Genomic DNA, 14213 nt, shown 5'->3' on the forward strand with positions numbered 1-14213 from the left:
GCTCCCTCAAGTCCTTCTCGGAGAGACGGCTGGGTGTGGGGCTCCCTCTGGGCTCCTCTCATGTGTCACAGGCTACGAGGCCAACTGCAGCTATAGCTGGGTTGTAGCTTCATGGGTATTTCTAAATGTTCTCCAGGAAATGTATTCTTTTTTCAACAAGAAAAAATTCACAATTTTTTTTGTCATGAGCTAAAATTCACAGTGATACACAGAAAGCAATAGGATATATTGAAGTATATGAAGAAACCATTTGGTTTAAAATTAATTCATCCTGACCTTGTTTTTCCGAAAGGTCCTGACCTGGCCTGTTAAGTATGCATTGGACATCTGCTTTAAACATTCACATGTCCCAAGGCCAAGAATGATGCCCTTAACGACAGGGACGTAGCTTTCCGACCTCCATATCGGCATTTCCTTAAGGATAAGCATCTCTTCCTGGAAACTGAGGATTAATTACCGACCTGCTGTGCTCACCTTGTGACCTCTGACCTGCTGTGCTGTGACTGTTGTAAAAGAGATATTCCTGTGATATGTGATGTCTGCTCTTTGCTTCAAGACGATATATAACCGCTCTGTACACCCCACTTCTTGGGCGTTTTTCCTTATAAATCAAGGATTATGGATTATTTGTATCGACAATAGTAATTACACTGCAATTACATAAAATTTCATTTCCTATGATTCTACTAACTCAACATTTTTTGGATAATTTAGAGAAGATTTACCTCAGCTGAAGTGTACCACTATTTTAACTCAATAAAAGGATTTTTCTCAAGAATTTGGCAATGCTGAACACATGAAAAAATATGTAAGGGAATATATTATTGTTTAAAATTCCTTTAAAAAATATTTTAAGAACTATGAAGAACTTTTAAACCCTCTTTATTTATCACTGTTGTATTTCTTATAAATCATTCTTATCGATTCTTTAAAGCAGTTCCACCAAGAGTCCTGCTACATCATAATGAGCCCGGTTTCAAGAAGTGTCAGGACCAGGAAGGAAAACAAACAAACAAATCCCAAATAAACAAAGCTGTAGCTTTTCTTTGAGCATCTCAGTTTTCTCCCACATATTATTCAGATTTCTTGGACTCAAGCAACAGAAATGGCGTCCTGCCATCTTAAACAAAGAATGTATTGGAAGGTTCTTTGGGACTGTGGGAGTCTGAAGGATCTGTCTGGTAATGGGGAGGAGCCATGGATCTCCGTGGTGGGAGGAGGCCAGACCCATGGCAGGGACCTCAGGCGCTGGCTGGTCAGCCCAGCTCTCCTGGGCTATCCTTGGGGTCTGACATCCCTGGTCTCAGAGTTGAAGTCCTGGGAGACTGCAGCCCACTGGGTGAGCCCAGATCACACTCTCTTCTCTCTCCCCAGACTGTGGGTGGGTCCCAGATGGAGAATCTGTTCCCTTAGCTTCTGCAACAATAGCAAGGCTCTATTTCCAACAGGGATCAGATGCTACACAGCCAAAGACAAGCCAACAACCCAACAAATGTCCTCTCTACTTGTGAGATTTTGGCAAAGGAATTTTAAATCATTTTTTGAAGCAACCATTTATCTATTCATTAAACTGCTTTGTTAAGACATAATTCACATACCATGAAATTCCCATTTAAAGTGTTCATCGAATTTTAGCATATTTGCAGAATTCCGCAACCACTCCCACATTCTAATTTTAGAATAGATCATTTATTTTAAAATTGAAGATAAAGAACTCCATGTCATGCGTCCTTGGCTAGATTTGCAAACACGCCTGTTCTACAGGGTGGTTAAGTCTCTGACCACGGTTTCCTCTCTCCTGATTCTCTTGATCCTTGTTGGCCCAAGAAAGGCAAGAGCTCAGGGTCCGCACAGGGCGTGTGGTTCCTAGAGACAGCTGTGACTCCGTGTGGCAGACAGCCGGCTGGTCCCATCACGCCCTCTGGCCCCAAATGACCACATTCTGAAGGGGCGGGCTGGAGACTGTGGAGGGCCTTTGCCCCTTCATCAGCACCAGAGGCCCCAGCATCCTCTTTGTACCTCTGTCTTCGCTCTGCTTCACTCCTTAAAGGAATGAACATAGAAAAATCCTTTCATTGCTCTCCAGACTGGTCTCTAGAGGGAGACAATTCCCCAGACAGAGCAGGGGTGGAGACTGTTGCCCAAAGCCACCCCAAGGTTCCATCTGCAGGAACCCCCTTCTGGAATTTTCTGTTCATGCATCCCTTCCAGGTTTGCCAGAGCTCATCCCAGTCCTTGAAACCTGCTTGGGGGTGGGGGGAGGGGTTGTGATTTGTATCTTTCTGGAAAGAAGTCTCTCAAATCTCCCCACCCCCACCCCAACTGATGTTTAGAATGTCCTGAAAAAGAGCATTAAAACTCCTGAGAGTTTTAACCCTTTTATTTCATATACCTTACTCTTCATAGTTTTTTTTATTGTGAAATATACATAACATTACCATTTTGATGTGTACAGTTCAGTGGTATTAAATACATTCACATTGTTGTGCAAACACCACCACCATCCATCTCTAGAACTTTTTCATGTTATAAAGCTGGAACTCTGTACCCATTACACACTAACTCCTCATTCCCCCCTCCCCAGAGCCCCTAGTAACCACCATTCTATTTTCTGTCTCTATGATTTTGACTCCTCTAGGTACCTTATATAAGCAGAATCATATGTGTCCTTTTGTGTATGGCTTGTTACATTGAGCATAATGTCTTCAAGATTCATCCATGTTGTAGCATGTGTCATAATTTCATTTTTTAAGGCTGGATAATATTCCATTGTATGTATGTACCACATTTTGTCTATCCATTCATCTGTTGATGGACACTTGGGTTGCTTCCACCTCTTGGCTATTGTGAATGATGCTCTATGATCAGAGGTGTACAGTATCTCTTTGAGTTTCTGCTTTCAATTCTTTTGGGTCTTCATAGTTTTTTATGCCCAAGGGGAGAATAGGGTAAATCTGCTCTAGCGTAGGGCTTCCCAAATTTTTCATGTTATGGCTTACAAAGGAAAGATTTGTTTGGCTCCCTGCAGCAACTGGAAGGGTTGGGAGCCCAGACAGAGTCGTGGGTGACTGGCCCAGGATCCTGCTGGCCCAGGCTCCACTGTGGGGGCTGAGGGGATCCCCCTCACAGCACACATTGGAACACTGCAAGGAGTTCTGCTCTGAACAGCTAGACTCTCCAGGTCCTGACCCCATGTAGCAAGTGGTGCGTGGTGTGTAGATGCTCTAGCAAGTGGTGGGTGGCGGGATGAGGTGTCCTAAAGAGGCTCCTCATCTCCTCTCTGCTCACATCCCCTCTGCGAGAATCTGGCCCTTTGCAGCCACAGAATGAGAGACATTGAACTGCACTGCCTCTGGCCACAGCTGCCTGGAACACATTACTGAAGCTGGGTAAAGCAGATTCTCTGTAGAGCTAGAATTAGGTTAGGACACCCCGGGCAGAAGTTAGGTGTGGGGGCTGAGTTGGAAGACCGTGCTGATTCAGGGACTGAGGCCGCCATTTTGTGGCAGCTATGAGAGACCAGTGTAAGCCGAGCTGTGGAACCAGTCTGTAAAGGAAAGGGAGACAGAAGCAACACCCAGGGCTGAGGAGACGGCAGGCACCTGGAGGCAGAAAGAGGACACGAGAAAGGAGGAGGGGAGGGAAACGCTGCCTCAGACTTATTTTCTTCTAGGCCCGGCTGAGCGGTCTGCATTCCACTTTTGTGAAAGTCAAATCTGTCTTCACAATAAGAATTTTCTTCCCCTGAGGGGGGTGGATGGGTTTATAAGCCCTGAAGGTGCAGGAAGGTGGGGCTTGCTGGGGGAACAGCGCAAGGCAAGGAAGAATGTATCTCGTGTAGTGGGAAAGTAACAAAGTGGCCACCGAGACAGCGCTAAATGCTTCTTTTTTAAATAGTTTATTAATCTGGCCAAACAGGTAATGGAAACAGAGAATAATAATTTGCTAAAAAGTTCAGGTCATGAATGCCCTTTCCCCTATGAAACGAAAGACTCCATGGTTACAGAGTGCACCATTGGGTTATGACAACATTTCAAAATAAAGTTTCCATTTTGTATGTAACAATGTAAACTTCAAAAATAGTAAACTCTAGTCCCCTTGTCCCTCTTTACAGATCTATCACAGATAGAATTTTCTGGCAGACCTAAATTGTGTAAGTAAACAGCCTGGTGCTTAAAAGTTTCATAAAAAGGTTTACAGATTCAGTAAATAATTTTTCAGTCTTGGTCATGAAGTAAAAGCAACGAGCAATTCACCACCCCCTGTGGAGCCGACCTGATATGCACACTGCACACCGAGAACCACGTTCCATTATACTGGTCATCAGCTTTGTCATTTTTGTACACACACACACCCATATATATATATAATTTTATTTGTTTCTAAAGATTTCTACGTCTAAATTATAAGACGGCGCCAGTGACTTATAATGTCACCTCGCTTCACAAAGGTAAAGACGAAAATTCTGTAGAAGGCACTGTAATTTCTCTTGCATGATCTTACACAGACACGTGAGAGCAAGCCAGCTGGGCGTGGATTTATCTCCTTTTCTGTTACCCGGCTCAGGCCTGGCCTCTAACTGCCATCCCGAGATTAGCCACAGTCGATGGTGTTTGATGTCCATTACCCTTTCACAGTCCATCCGTCTCTCCGTCCAAATCAACTTACAGTTATCTTTTGGTTCATTGAAATCCCTTAAAATTAAGAGTACAGCTCTGGTATAAAACAAAATATGACCTACCATAGCTGAAAAATAATCACAGTGTGCAATGTAATTTCGGTTGCTAAGATTCAAAACATTTGCCCGGCCTTGTCAAGAACGTGTGACATCCAAAACAATCGAGGCAAGCAGAATTTTCACTTGCTTTTACATTCATTTAAAAAGAGCTGAGAGGTTCTTCTTTTCTCTTTCATATTGAATTGGTACCCTTTAGTGAAAGGGCTGATGTGAAAAAGTGCAAGCAAATTGGACATGCCAATAAATACCGTATAACTTACTGCAGATTACCAAAACTGTACAGGTATGTACACCTTACCCAGCTGAGGTTCCCCTGTCGGGAACAGACCTCCAGATCCTTAACAGAGCGGTCACCGCGGAGACCCAGAGAGCGGGCGTCCGTCAGCGGGCGAAGGAAGGGCGGGCCCTCCTGCTCTTGCTCTGAGGTCCCGAGCCCGGGTCCGCACTGCCCTCAGCCGTCTCCTCCTTCTTCCTCACTTTGAGGCGGGTGAGCAGCTTAATCAACCAGACATCCCACTCCTCTGGCAGGAGCAGAAGGAGGAAGCCCAGACCGATGATGATGATGGCGATGACCCGGACCCCGTTGAAGACTATCTTACTGGTGTAGTGATCAACCACTGCAGGGGAGAGAGAACTCGGGTTACTGGGCAACAAGCCAGGCCCGGCTCAGGGCGAAGATGCGCGTCCTCGAGATGGGCGGGGCCTCCAGCGTCCCTTTCTGCGGGGACGGGAAGGGGAGAGGTCTCCTCTGACCACCGACCCCTGCTCGCTTTGGTTTTGTTCCAGGTGGCCGGGGCTGTCTCTAGCCAGTCACCCTTCCCTTTATAAAACCTCTCTGGGAAGAAGCCTCGCACTCGTATTTCACTTCCCCACACTGATCTGAGCCCTTAGTGCGAGAGACCAAAGAAAACACGAGGGGCAGTTGGAGAAAGGGACAGACATCAAAGTTTCATCGAGGCCACCTCTGGGTGGCAGGATAATGAAAACATTAGTACTTTCTTTATATTTCTGGTACTGTTTACATTCTCTACAGCAACATATGCTACTTTTACAAATTAAAAGCATTATTTCACAAGACATGCAAATATATGTAGACCAAACTTGGCCTGGTTCTTTGAAGATGATAAGCATAAATTCTGGTTCTGCCCTAGGGCATCCCACTATTTAATGTTTATAAAGGCCCACCGGGCACAGGGCTCATTCCTGCCTCACATCAGGTGAGGAAAGAAAATGAGCAGCAGGACTCATGTCAGTTAATAAAAACCCAGATCCTCATTCTCTTCTGAGCCAGAAGGTCAAAAGTGTTGTAGATGTTAAGGCTTTTTCCTTCTCTCTTTTTTTTTTTTTGCTTTCTTTCTCTTTTCTTTTTTTAATTTTTAATTTTTTTTTTATTTTGAGGAAGATTAGCCCTGAGCTAACATCTACCACCAATCCTCCTCTTTTTGCTGAGGAAGACTGGCCCTGAGCTAACATCTGTGCCCATCTTCCTCTACTTTATATGTGAGATGCCTGCCACAGCATGGTGTGCCCAGTGGTGCCATGTCTACACCCGGGATCCGAGCTGGCGAACCCTGGGTCGCCGAAGAGGAATGTGTGAACTTAACTGCTGGGCCACCAGACCGGCCCCTTCTTTCTCTTTTCTTAACTAAACCAGACAAAGCAAATTTGGAGTCTGCCTTCTAGACAAGAGAGAACCAGATTGCTTTTCTATTATATCATTTTTGGTGAAAAAGAGGGTTTGCTGACTTCAGAGCGTGTGGCTTTAGAAAACGGACTTCCTGGACAGCTGGCCACCAGCTCTCCACATGTAAGGGTTGTTCAGCGGCCCAGTTGGACGCTGGCTCTGTCATTCTCCTCTTGTGTTCCTCCTCTTCCTCCGGCCTCCCCCCTCCCCAGCTCTCACCTGTCTAGAGCGTGGGCGGAGAAGGAGTAAGAAGGATAAAAGTTAAACCTGAAAAAAAACTTTGCTAGTAGCCCTCCTGTGGAATTAAAGTGCCCCTTGTATCCATTCAGAAATACTTTAATTTTTAATATTGGCAAAACATTCTGATAATTCAACGGAAGGGGATAGTCAATTAGCAAGTCACAGGACATGCCCTAGAGACAGACGTCAGGGAGAGTCCAAAGGCCCTCAGTGGCTCCGCTCTGACATGTCCCATAATAGCCCACTCCTCTGCTTCTCTCTTGCAGTAGAGAAGTGAATGGGGTTCCTCCCTCTGACACATTATTACACCTCTTATGTTGCAGGTAAGCGATAAGAGATGATTCTGATTAATCTCTCCAACACCTGGCTGTGTGATACGGTCAAAGTCAGCTTCTATGTAAGAGCTTCCTGGAATATGTCTTCGTGGTAAGAATGCTGTGTGACTATAAAGACTCAATAAGACATAGGGGGAGTAAGTTACTTACTTACTGGTAAGCTATTTTTCAGAAGCCTGCAGCATCTGGAGACTGACAGACTGGACAGCTTTCTACCAGCTCTCCAGGAGCCTGGGGGTTTACTGCTGTTGAAGTGCCATCCCATAGATTATTTCATTTGGTTCTCATATCAACCAAGGTAATGAGGGTCGGTGCAACCTTCACTGTGAGGGGGGACAAGCTAAGGCCCAGGGAGGTGATGAGTTGGGACCACCGTCCTCCAGGTGGGCAGTCCGCTGATGCCCTAGCCAGGCCTCTTTTCACACTGCCACCCTGAGGCCCTTCTAGAAGAGTCGGGGGCCAGGGTAAGGCACATATTGAACCTGTGGGATGGGAGGGGTGAGAAACCAAACCAGGGGCAAGGGCTGAGGAAATGGGGCACTGCACAGCGTCAGAGGCTGCCGTTCTGGGAGGCTAATCCTCCAACGGACCAGAGCGGGAGGGCTCTGGAGATGGCTTCTGAGGAGCTGAGCCAGGGCTGGGCTGAGTGCTCTGGGGAGACATGCTTCACAAACCCTCGCCTGGCTGAGAATTATGCAGGGGGTCAGAGGGGAGGAAGGGGGATTCTGGGAAGAAAATCCAAGATTCATACCAGAATGAGCCGGGAAAAGGAAGGAGATGAGGGGCAGGTGACGACAAGCTTTGGAAGAGCTGCCACCTGAGTGCATTGGCAGGTACCCAGCGGAAAACAGGCCAGGTGCTGAGGAGCCGGGCAAGGGGCACCCTCTCCTCTGGGGGCGAGGATACTGTTCATGCTTCTTCAGTTTGTCAACACGTCTTCACGTCATACCCGTCAGACCCTGAGCAAATCTCCCCCAGAAAGTCACTTATGAAAATTGAATGTTTTTCCTGCTACATATTTTTCTACATTTACTAGTAATATTAATTATAGTCATCTCTGATCCCCACATCAGTTAGAATCCAGATGGCTTTAGACTTTCTGTATCTTGGTGTGGTAAGTGAAAATCAACCCATTATGGAGAAAATATTGCATATATAACAAACCCACATTTTACCTAAGTGCTTTCTTTCTATACAGGAGGTTAAACATGCATTCTATACCAGGGATGACGAGAATATACGTGAGTATGTGTGCATGCATGTGTGTATGTGTGCATGTGTATTTGCAAGTGTGTGTGCATGTTTGTGTTTGTATGTGTGCATGACTATTTGTGTGTTTGCGGTTTGTGTGCATGCATGCACGTTTTTGTATGTGTGCATGTGTATTTGTGTTTGCAAGTGTGTGTGCATGTCTGTGTGTGCGCATGCGTGTTTATATGTGTGCATGTGTATTTGTGTGTTTGCGAGTGTGTGTGCGTCTGTGTGTGTGCATGTTTGTGTGTTTGTGAGTGTGTGTGTGTTTGTGTGTGTGTGCACGTGTGTGCTTACAAGCAGATATAGGAAGCCGTATAAGAAGCCATATACATTTACCTGCATTCACAGGTACACTGAGGACGATTCCAAGAGACATCAGAGTGGGATATGTAACAGCAATTCCAAAATTTAACACAATATTGAATGCTGAAATAAAGAATAAACACACGGGTGTTATTCATGACAGGCCTGGACGCTCAGACTCCAGCTTCTCTGCTGGTGCTGGAGGCAGGAGTGACTGCTGCCCTTTGCTCTGACTCAGTGAACTCGGGGCTCCTGAAAGGGCTCCAGGACTTGGGGAGTAGGGACAAACATCCTGATTACTCAGCTCTCCTCTCTTCCTTGAGCTTTGAAGGAGGGAAAAGAAATTTGGAAAAGGTAACCAGTGAGAAGGCCCCAGAGCAGAGGACTGGAGCCATCCTGCTCATCCTACCGACTCAGCTTTTCTCTGTCGCTGGCAATGGTTCTGGGGTGACCATAAACAGGAGCTGCAGTTTTAGAGGCAACAGGGTGAGGCCCCTCCTTCGTTGCTTCTCTGCTTAAGACCAGCCCTATATTAGGTAATGGTGATGATGATAATAATAATGATAACTGATAATATTTATTGAACATCAACACATATCGGGCAGTGTTCTAAGAGCTTGGCATGCATTAATTTACCAACCCCTTACCAGCCCTATAAGGAATATACTATTATCAGTAGGTAACATATAAAATGCTGGGCTATCGGTTCACTATTCAGAGCAGCAAGGACTGTGGCTACCACTGCAGCGACTGCGGCCCTGGAATTAGAATCCGATGTCTTCATCACGAAGGCTTTCCTTCGTGAAACAGAACGATCTTGGAAAGCACGGGGAACGTAAGGGTAACAATAGACTGTTTTTCTCCTCCCAGCGCGGTTTCCAAAGATGCCCCTGAGCTGCACAGATCCTGCTCCTCAGTCACTGCTCTCTGGGGATCCTGACGGGGTGATCGCCACTTACTCAATAAGAGGACTGAAAATCCACAAAGGTTTCCCCAAGGAATGTCATCGAAAGAGCTCCAGTATTCCACTTTGGTAAAGTAGAGGATGACAGGAATACAGGTGATGAAGAGGATGTTAAACACACCCAAAATGGACAAAAATAAGGCGGCTTCTCCAAACTTAGCGCTGCCCAGGAGGAGCTTGAAGAGAACCTGCCAGAGAGAGAGAGGAGGAGGGGTGAAGGTTCAGACTCCAACTTGCCACTGAAGCGGCTGCGCTTGGTAAGGTCGGGGCTGGACCACAGGCCCGACAGCCATGTGACAGGCACATTCTACCCTACCAGGCTGCAGTGACCGCGCTCACTTATGCACACAGCCAAATCTCAGTAACATCACGGTGGACGGTTACGCTCTGGCTACACAGAGAGCATTTTCAGGAACCATGGGTTGTCACACTAGGCTTGATTTGTCTGTGTTGTGTTCATGACACCATATCCCAGCTTCAGAGCATCTGAAGACGAGGAAGCCACCTATTAGAAATATCTGCCGTGATTACACGTGGGACCCCTAAAATTGATCTCTGACCTTGTACAACACAGTTTGCAAACCACTGCCCCTAAGAAAAGGGCTTTGGCTGCACGATATTTTCTATAAATTGAAGGTACAGAGATTATAACACTCAAAGCTCAACCCACCACCCTGGTCCAGAAATGGCATGGCTTTGAGCGGAATGCACCCAACTTTGACTTCTTGCACCTGTTCTTGTTTTACATATTTCAGGTGTGTGAAAGGCCAGAAAGCGAGGGACAAATGCGACTGGACTGGCTGGGAAGCTGAACTTACAGAGGCAGCAGGCCCCAGTAGAGCCCTTGTGTTAAGTGAACTATTGACGGTTACAGAACTGGTGGTCCAATTTGAATCTCTGCATTGTTGTCTCTCCTACTTTTCCTGCTTGTCCTTTGTCAGCCGTCTCACAGCTCTTTCAGGTCTTTCTGGGCATATGTGCAGAAAGCGTTTAAGGGAAATAAGTTGTTTTCAGTCCTCTACCTACCAGGTCCTTTGGGTAAAGGGATAAAGAGCAGGCAGTGGAGGAGATGGAAATGGAAGTCCAAATCAGAATATTTGTGTTCACTGTAGATTGAATTTCTATATGTTCCCTGCTTCCCATTAGCACAGAGCTAACTGAGTATAGCAGAGTGTGGCCTTTTAATATTTTCTGCATTTGGAGAGTGGCTTTGGAATCTCAGAATGGTGCTGAACTATCACATCCTCTTGGTGAGGTGTGTTCCAGAGAAGGAAGATGACACGTGTCTCTCTCTGTGGGCAGGGAGGGCAGGGAGCAGAGGAAGGATACCTTAGAAGGCACAGTCATTTCACTTTCCAAAATGATCAAATGCATTACTCACAGAGCTGGGGAAAAAAAAAGCCTTTTCTTATCATTTTCTACAGTACTTAATTTTCTCTGTCCTACTGTCTGGATCCACAAAGGGCCAATAAGCTAAAATCTCATTTCTCATTGAATCCTCCAGGTCAGTTTCCCAACTTGGAGACCAAATTTGCATTCTCCACTAGGGACCTAAAGAGAAGGAGAGAGGAAGAAAGGGGAATCCAGAGGAGAGAGCAGCCAGGAGCAGGGATGGAGCAGAGGAGGAAACAGCGAGGGACTCGAGTCAGGGGATAAAAATCATTTCCTCTAGACCTGCAGTGGGACATGCTTTCCAATGGCTCCCAACGTTTTGTCAAAAATATTTTATAATCCCCATCTTAGAGTAGTTGTACTTTCATTTATTCAGCCTATGGGCAATGCTTGAAACGCACATGGATTCATGCTGGGTACTGGTGGCTGCGGAAAACTCCCGTGATAAAAAGATTTAAATGACAAAGCTGCTCCAGATATTCAAATCTTCATGCCTAATCTGGTGGGAAATTGTCTGAGGAAACAATGAGCCAGCCATTTAGGGACCCTGACCCTTCTCCTGTCCTTGCCCAACAATGAAGTTGCTAATCAGACTCTGTGATCCACTGTTTCCCTCATTTTGTCCCAAATGCTGCAAATGTATGGCCATTGATGCAAAGGTCTAGAAAGCCAAAGCCGAAAGCAGTAGCATGCCTCGGCACTGCAAGTCTCAGTTTGCCTAGTGCACATTGCGAACAACCACTCATCACCATCAAAGGCTGAAGTAATGGGCCAGCCATGCTGGGACCTGCTGCTGTCTCAGAGGAAAGCTCAGAGAGCTTGCTCCCCGTGCACTCACCTTGTAGAGGGCAGACATGGATGCGGAGCCCACCACCAGTGCTATGCCGATGACAGAGTGGCTGTGGAAGCCATCTGCGTAGGTCATCATCACGATCCCAGCGATGGCGAGGATGGCAGCCACAATCTGGATAGAAGGAAGAAGAGGGCCGTCAGGGTAATGGTGGGGAACTGGATGGCCACCTAAGTGCTGATGCAGTAGAAATGTTCACGGGGCTCAATAACATGAGGGGAGAGTGGTGTCTCCTTTCTAGTCCTTCTTTGGAGAACAACAAGCAAAGCCTACTCTCCTGTCTAAATACTGCTCCTGCTTAGAAGCGGACACTTAGCAAAGCTCGGCATGACCAAAGACCCGGAAACAGTCAGAAGCAAGGAGAGGCGCCGTGGCTTAGCGTCCCGTGGTAGTCAGTCACCGTCATTCTTGGACAGCTGAGAGGAGGTGGTCATAATCCCCACCACAGGCACTTTGGTCATGACAACAGTTGGCTGACACCTGGAAATTACCTCCTAGTTCCTTCCCAGCCTTCTGAAAGCACCTCACGTGATCTTGCTTTATGTATTTCATCTCAACAGAGAGGGCGCGGTGAAGACCGCAGATCTTGGCTGCATTTCACACTCCAGCACTCCAGAACGTGTGTCACCTGCCAAGCAGGGCTACAGACAGTGTCCCAACCTGGAGGTGCAGTTCCTTTACTCAGCTGCTGCGGGACCCTCCCCCAACGGCCCCCCTGGATCCTGTTCTCGTCTAGATACAGACTTCTCAGGTTGAACGGGAACTCCCAGGGGATGCACACATTTCTGTTGTGCAAGTGAAATCGTCGGAGTCCACAGGAGACACCACTTCCCAGAGCAGAAATGCATTAGAGCGGAGAGTAAGTACAAGTTCTAATGGGAGGTGGTCATGGAGCTGCATCAGTACCGTGGGCTGGGAAGCGGGGAGGGGGTGATGTAGGCAGAACACAGGGGAGGGCAGAACGATGGGTGCAATACAGGTTTCAATGGCTGGATTTACTGTGAGTTTTATCCCTCTCATGCATCATTCCAAATTGACCTCAGCTATCTATAACAATATCAAATAGCTAACATTTACTGACGGGTCATGGATAAGTGTTTTCTGTGTATTTTCTCATTGAATCCTCAAAATACATAAATGTTATCATTCATTTCATTTTATAGACATAAAAACTTAGGCTCAGAGAGGGTAACTAACTTGCCCAAAGTCACAGAGCTGCTGTGGCAGAGCAGCGACACAGATTCCAGGTCTGTCCGATTGCAAAGTCAGTGTTTATATATATAAATAGGAAAGTATGAGTCACATAATAAGGCATTGCCAGCCAAACTCTGAGATTTGAGCTGAGGTTTCCTTTGTGGTTTAAACAAAATTTTTAGGTTAGTGCAAGTTACTGTGGTTGAATCTCAGAGTTTGTCTGGGTTACAAACTTCTTCTGGTGTATTCCTCAAGCAATGGTTTCATCTAATGATAGATCCATAACACAGAGGTCCTTGAGAGAGCAGGTGATTATCATTTCCTGGAGAAGAGCCAGGCCCTAATTGTCTACTTGTTCCTTCTGGTTTGATAATCCACTTTTAGCCAGTGGCATCATTCTGCATCACGGGGTGCAGACATTTCATATTCAAATGTACTTGTCCTGTGTACAACTGTTCATTAAGAAAAGGAAACAGAGACAGCAAGACAATCAGTATAGCCCCCCAAGAGAACAAGAAAGGAGCAAGTGAACAAGCAGGCAGGGAGAGGGGATGGCTCCTGCTCCAGGGGACACGCATCATGCAAAGATGCCACTTGGGATGGTTCAGGCTGCCTCAGCATGGGAGGTCAACAGAGAGAAAAATAATTAGAAAAAGAAAGGAGGGAAGAAAATAGCTACATTTCAGATGTTTTGGTCCATCTCTAAAGGTGCCTGAGTTTTTCCAAACTTAGGGCTGAAGTTTGAGGAAATGAAGGAGAACAAGGGGTTATTTTTTCCTAAAGACTTAAAGGCAGATTTCCAGCCTCTTCCTCTCTCTTTTCTGTTGAGTAAATAATAAACAGCTAAAAGCTTCTGCCTGTGCTGTGCTGTGCAGTGCGGGGGAGCTGAGGGAAGGGGCTGAGGGCTGAGAAATAGAGAGTGTGGGTGGTCACCGGCCTTCCGGTCAGCATTTGAGGAACCCAGGGCCCATGAGTTCGTTATGAGAGGTGGCATCAAGGGACAGCGATCCCCTCATTCAGGCCTCCAGCTCTTTTCCTCCTGGGGGGTCCCAGCCCCAAGTCATGGGATCGGCCAACCCAGCTGTGGGGCACCTGCTCTCTGGGCATCAGCAGCCCTGCTGGGACACCCCCAGCCCTAAGCCTGGGGCCCGACCAAGGTGCTGGAGGGGAAACTGGAGGCTCTACCCCAATGCAACCCCCCTACAGCGGAGCAGTTGGAACATAACCTACGGGTTTGGGGGGCAGAGCCTGAGAGTCCG

The 14213-nt window shown here is 46.7% G+C and overlaps 1 protein-coding gene across 2 annotated transcripts in view; it reads right to left on the reverse strand.

Moving 5' to 3' along the window:
• Positions 1-3801: 3801 nt before the first annotated feature.
• SLC35F3 (solute carrier family 35 member F3) overlaps positions 3802-14213 on the reverse strand; it is a 376143-nt gene continuing 365731 nt past the window's right edge. The window contains exons 5-8 of one of the 2 annotated variants that reach the window (XM_070492484.1): positions 11749-11874; positions 9514-9706; positions 8588-8677; positions 3802-5355 (exon numbers count right to left, since the gene is read on the reverse strand). In XM_070492484.1, the coding sequence (XP_070348585.1) occupies positions 5120-5355; positions 8588-8677; positions 9514-9706; positions 11749-11874 (645 nt within the window). In that variant the 3' untranslated portion in view covers positions 3802-5119. The remainder of the gene's footprint in view (positions 5356-8587; positions 8678-9513; positions 9707-11748; positions 11875-14213) is intronic. The other variant, XM_044758803.2, reaches the window with a different exon arrangement.

The sequence above is a fragment of the Equus asinus genome, chromosome 2 (assembly GCF_041296235.1).
Source record: "Equus asinus isolate D_3611 breed Donkey chromosome 2, EquAss-T2T_v2, whole genome shotgun sequence".
Classification (NCBI taxonomy): Eukaryota; Metazoa; Chordata; class Mammalia; order Perissodactyla; family Equidae; genus Equus; species Equus asinus.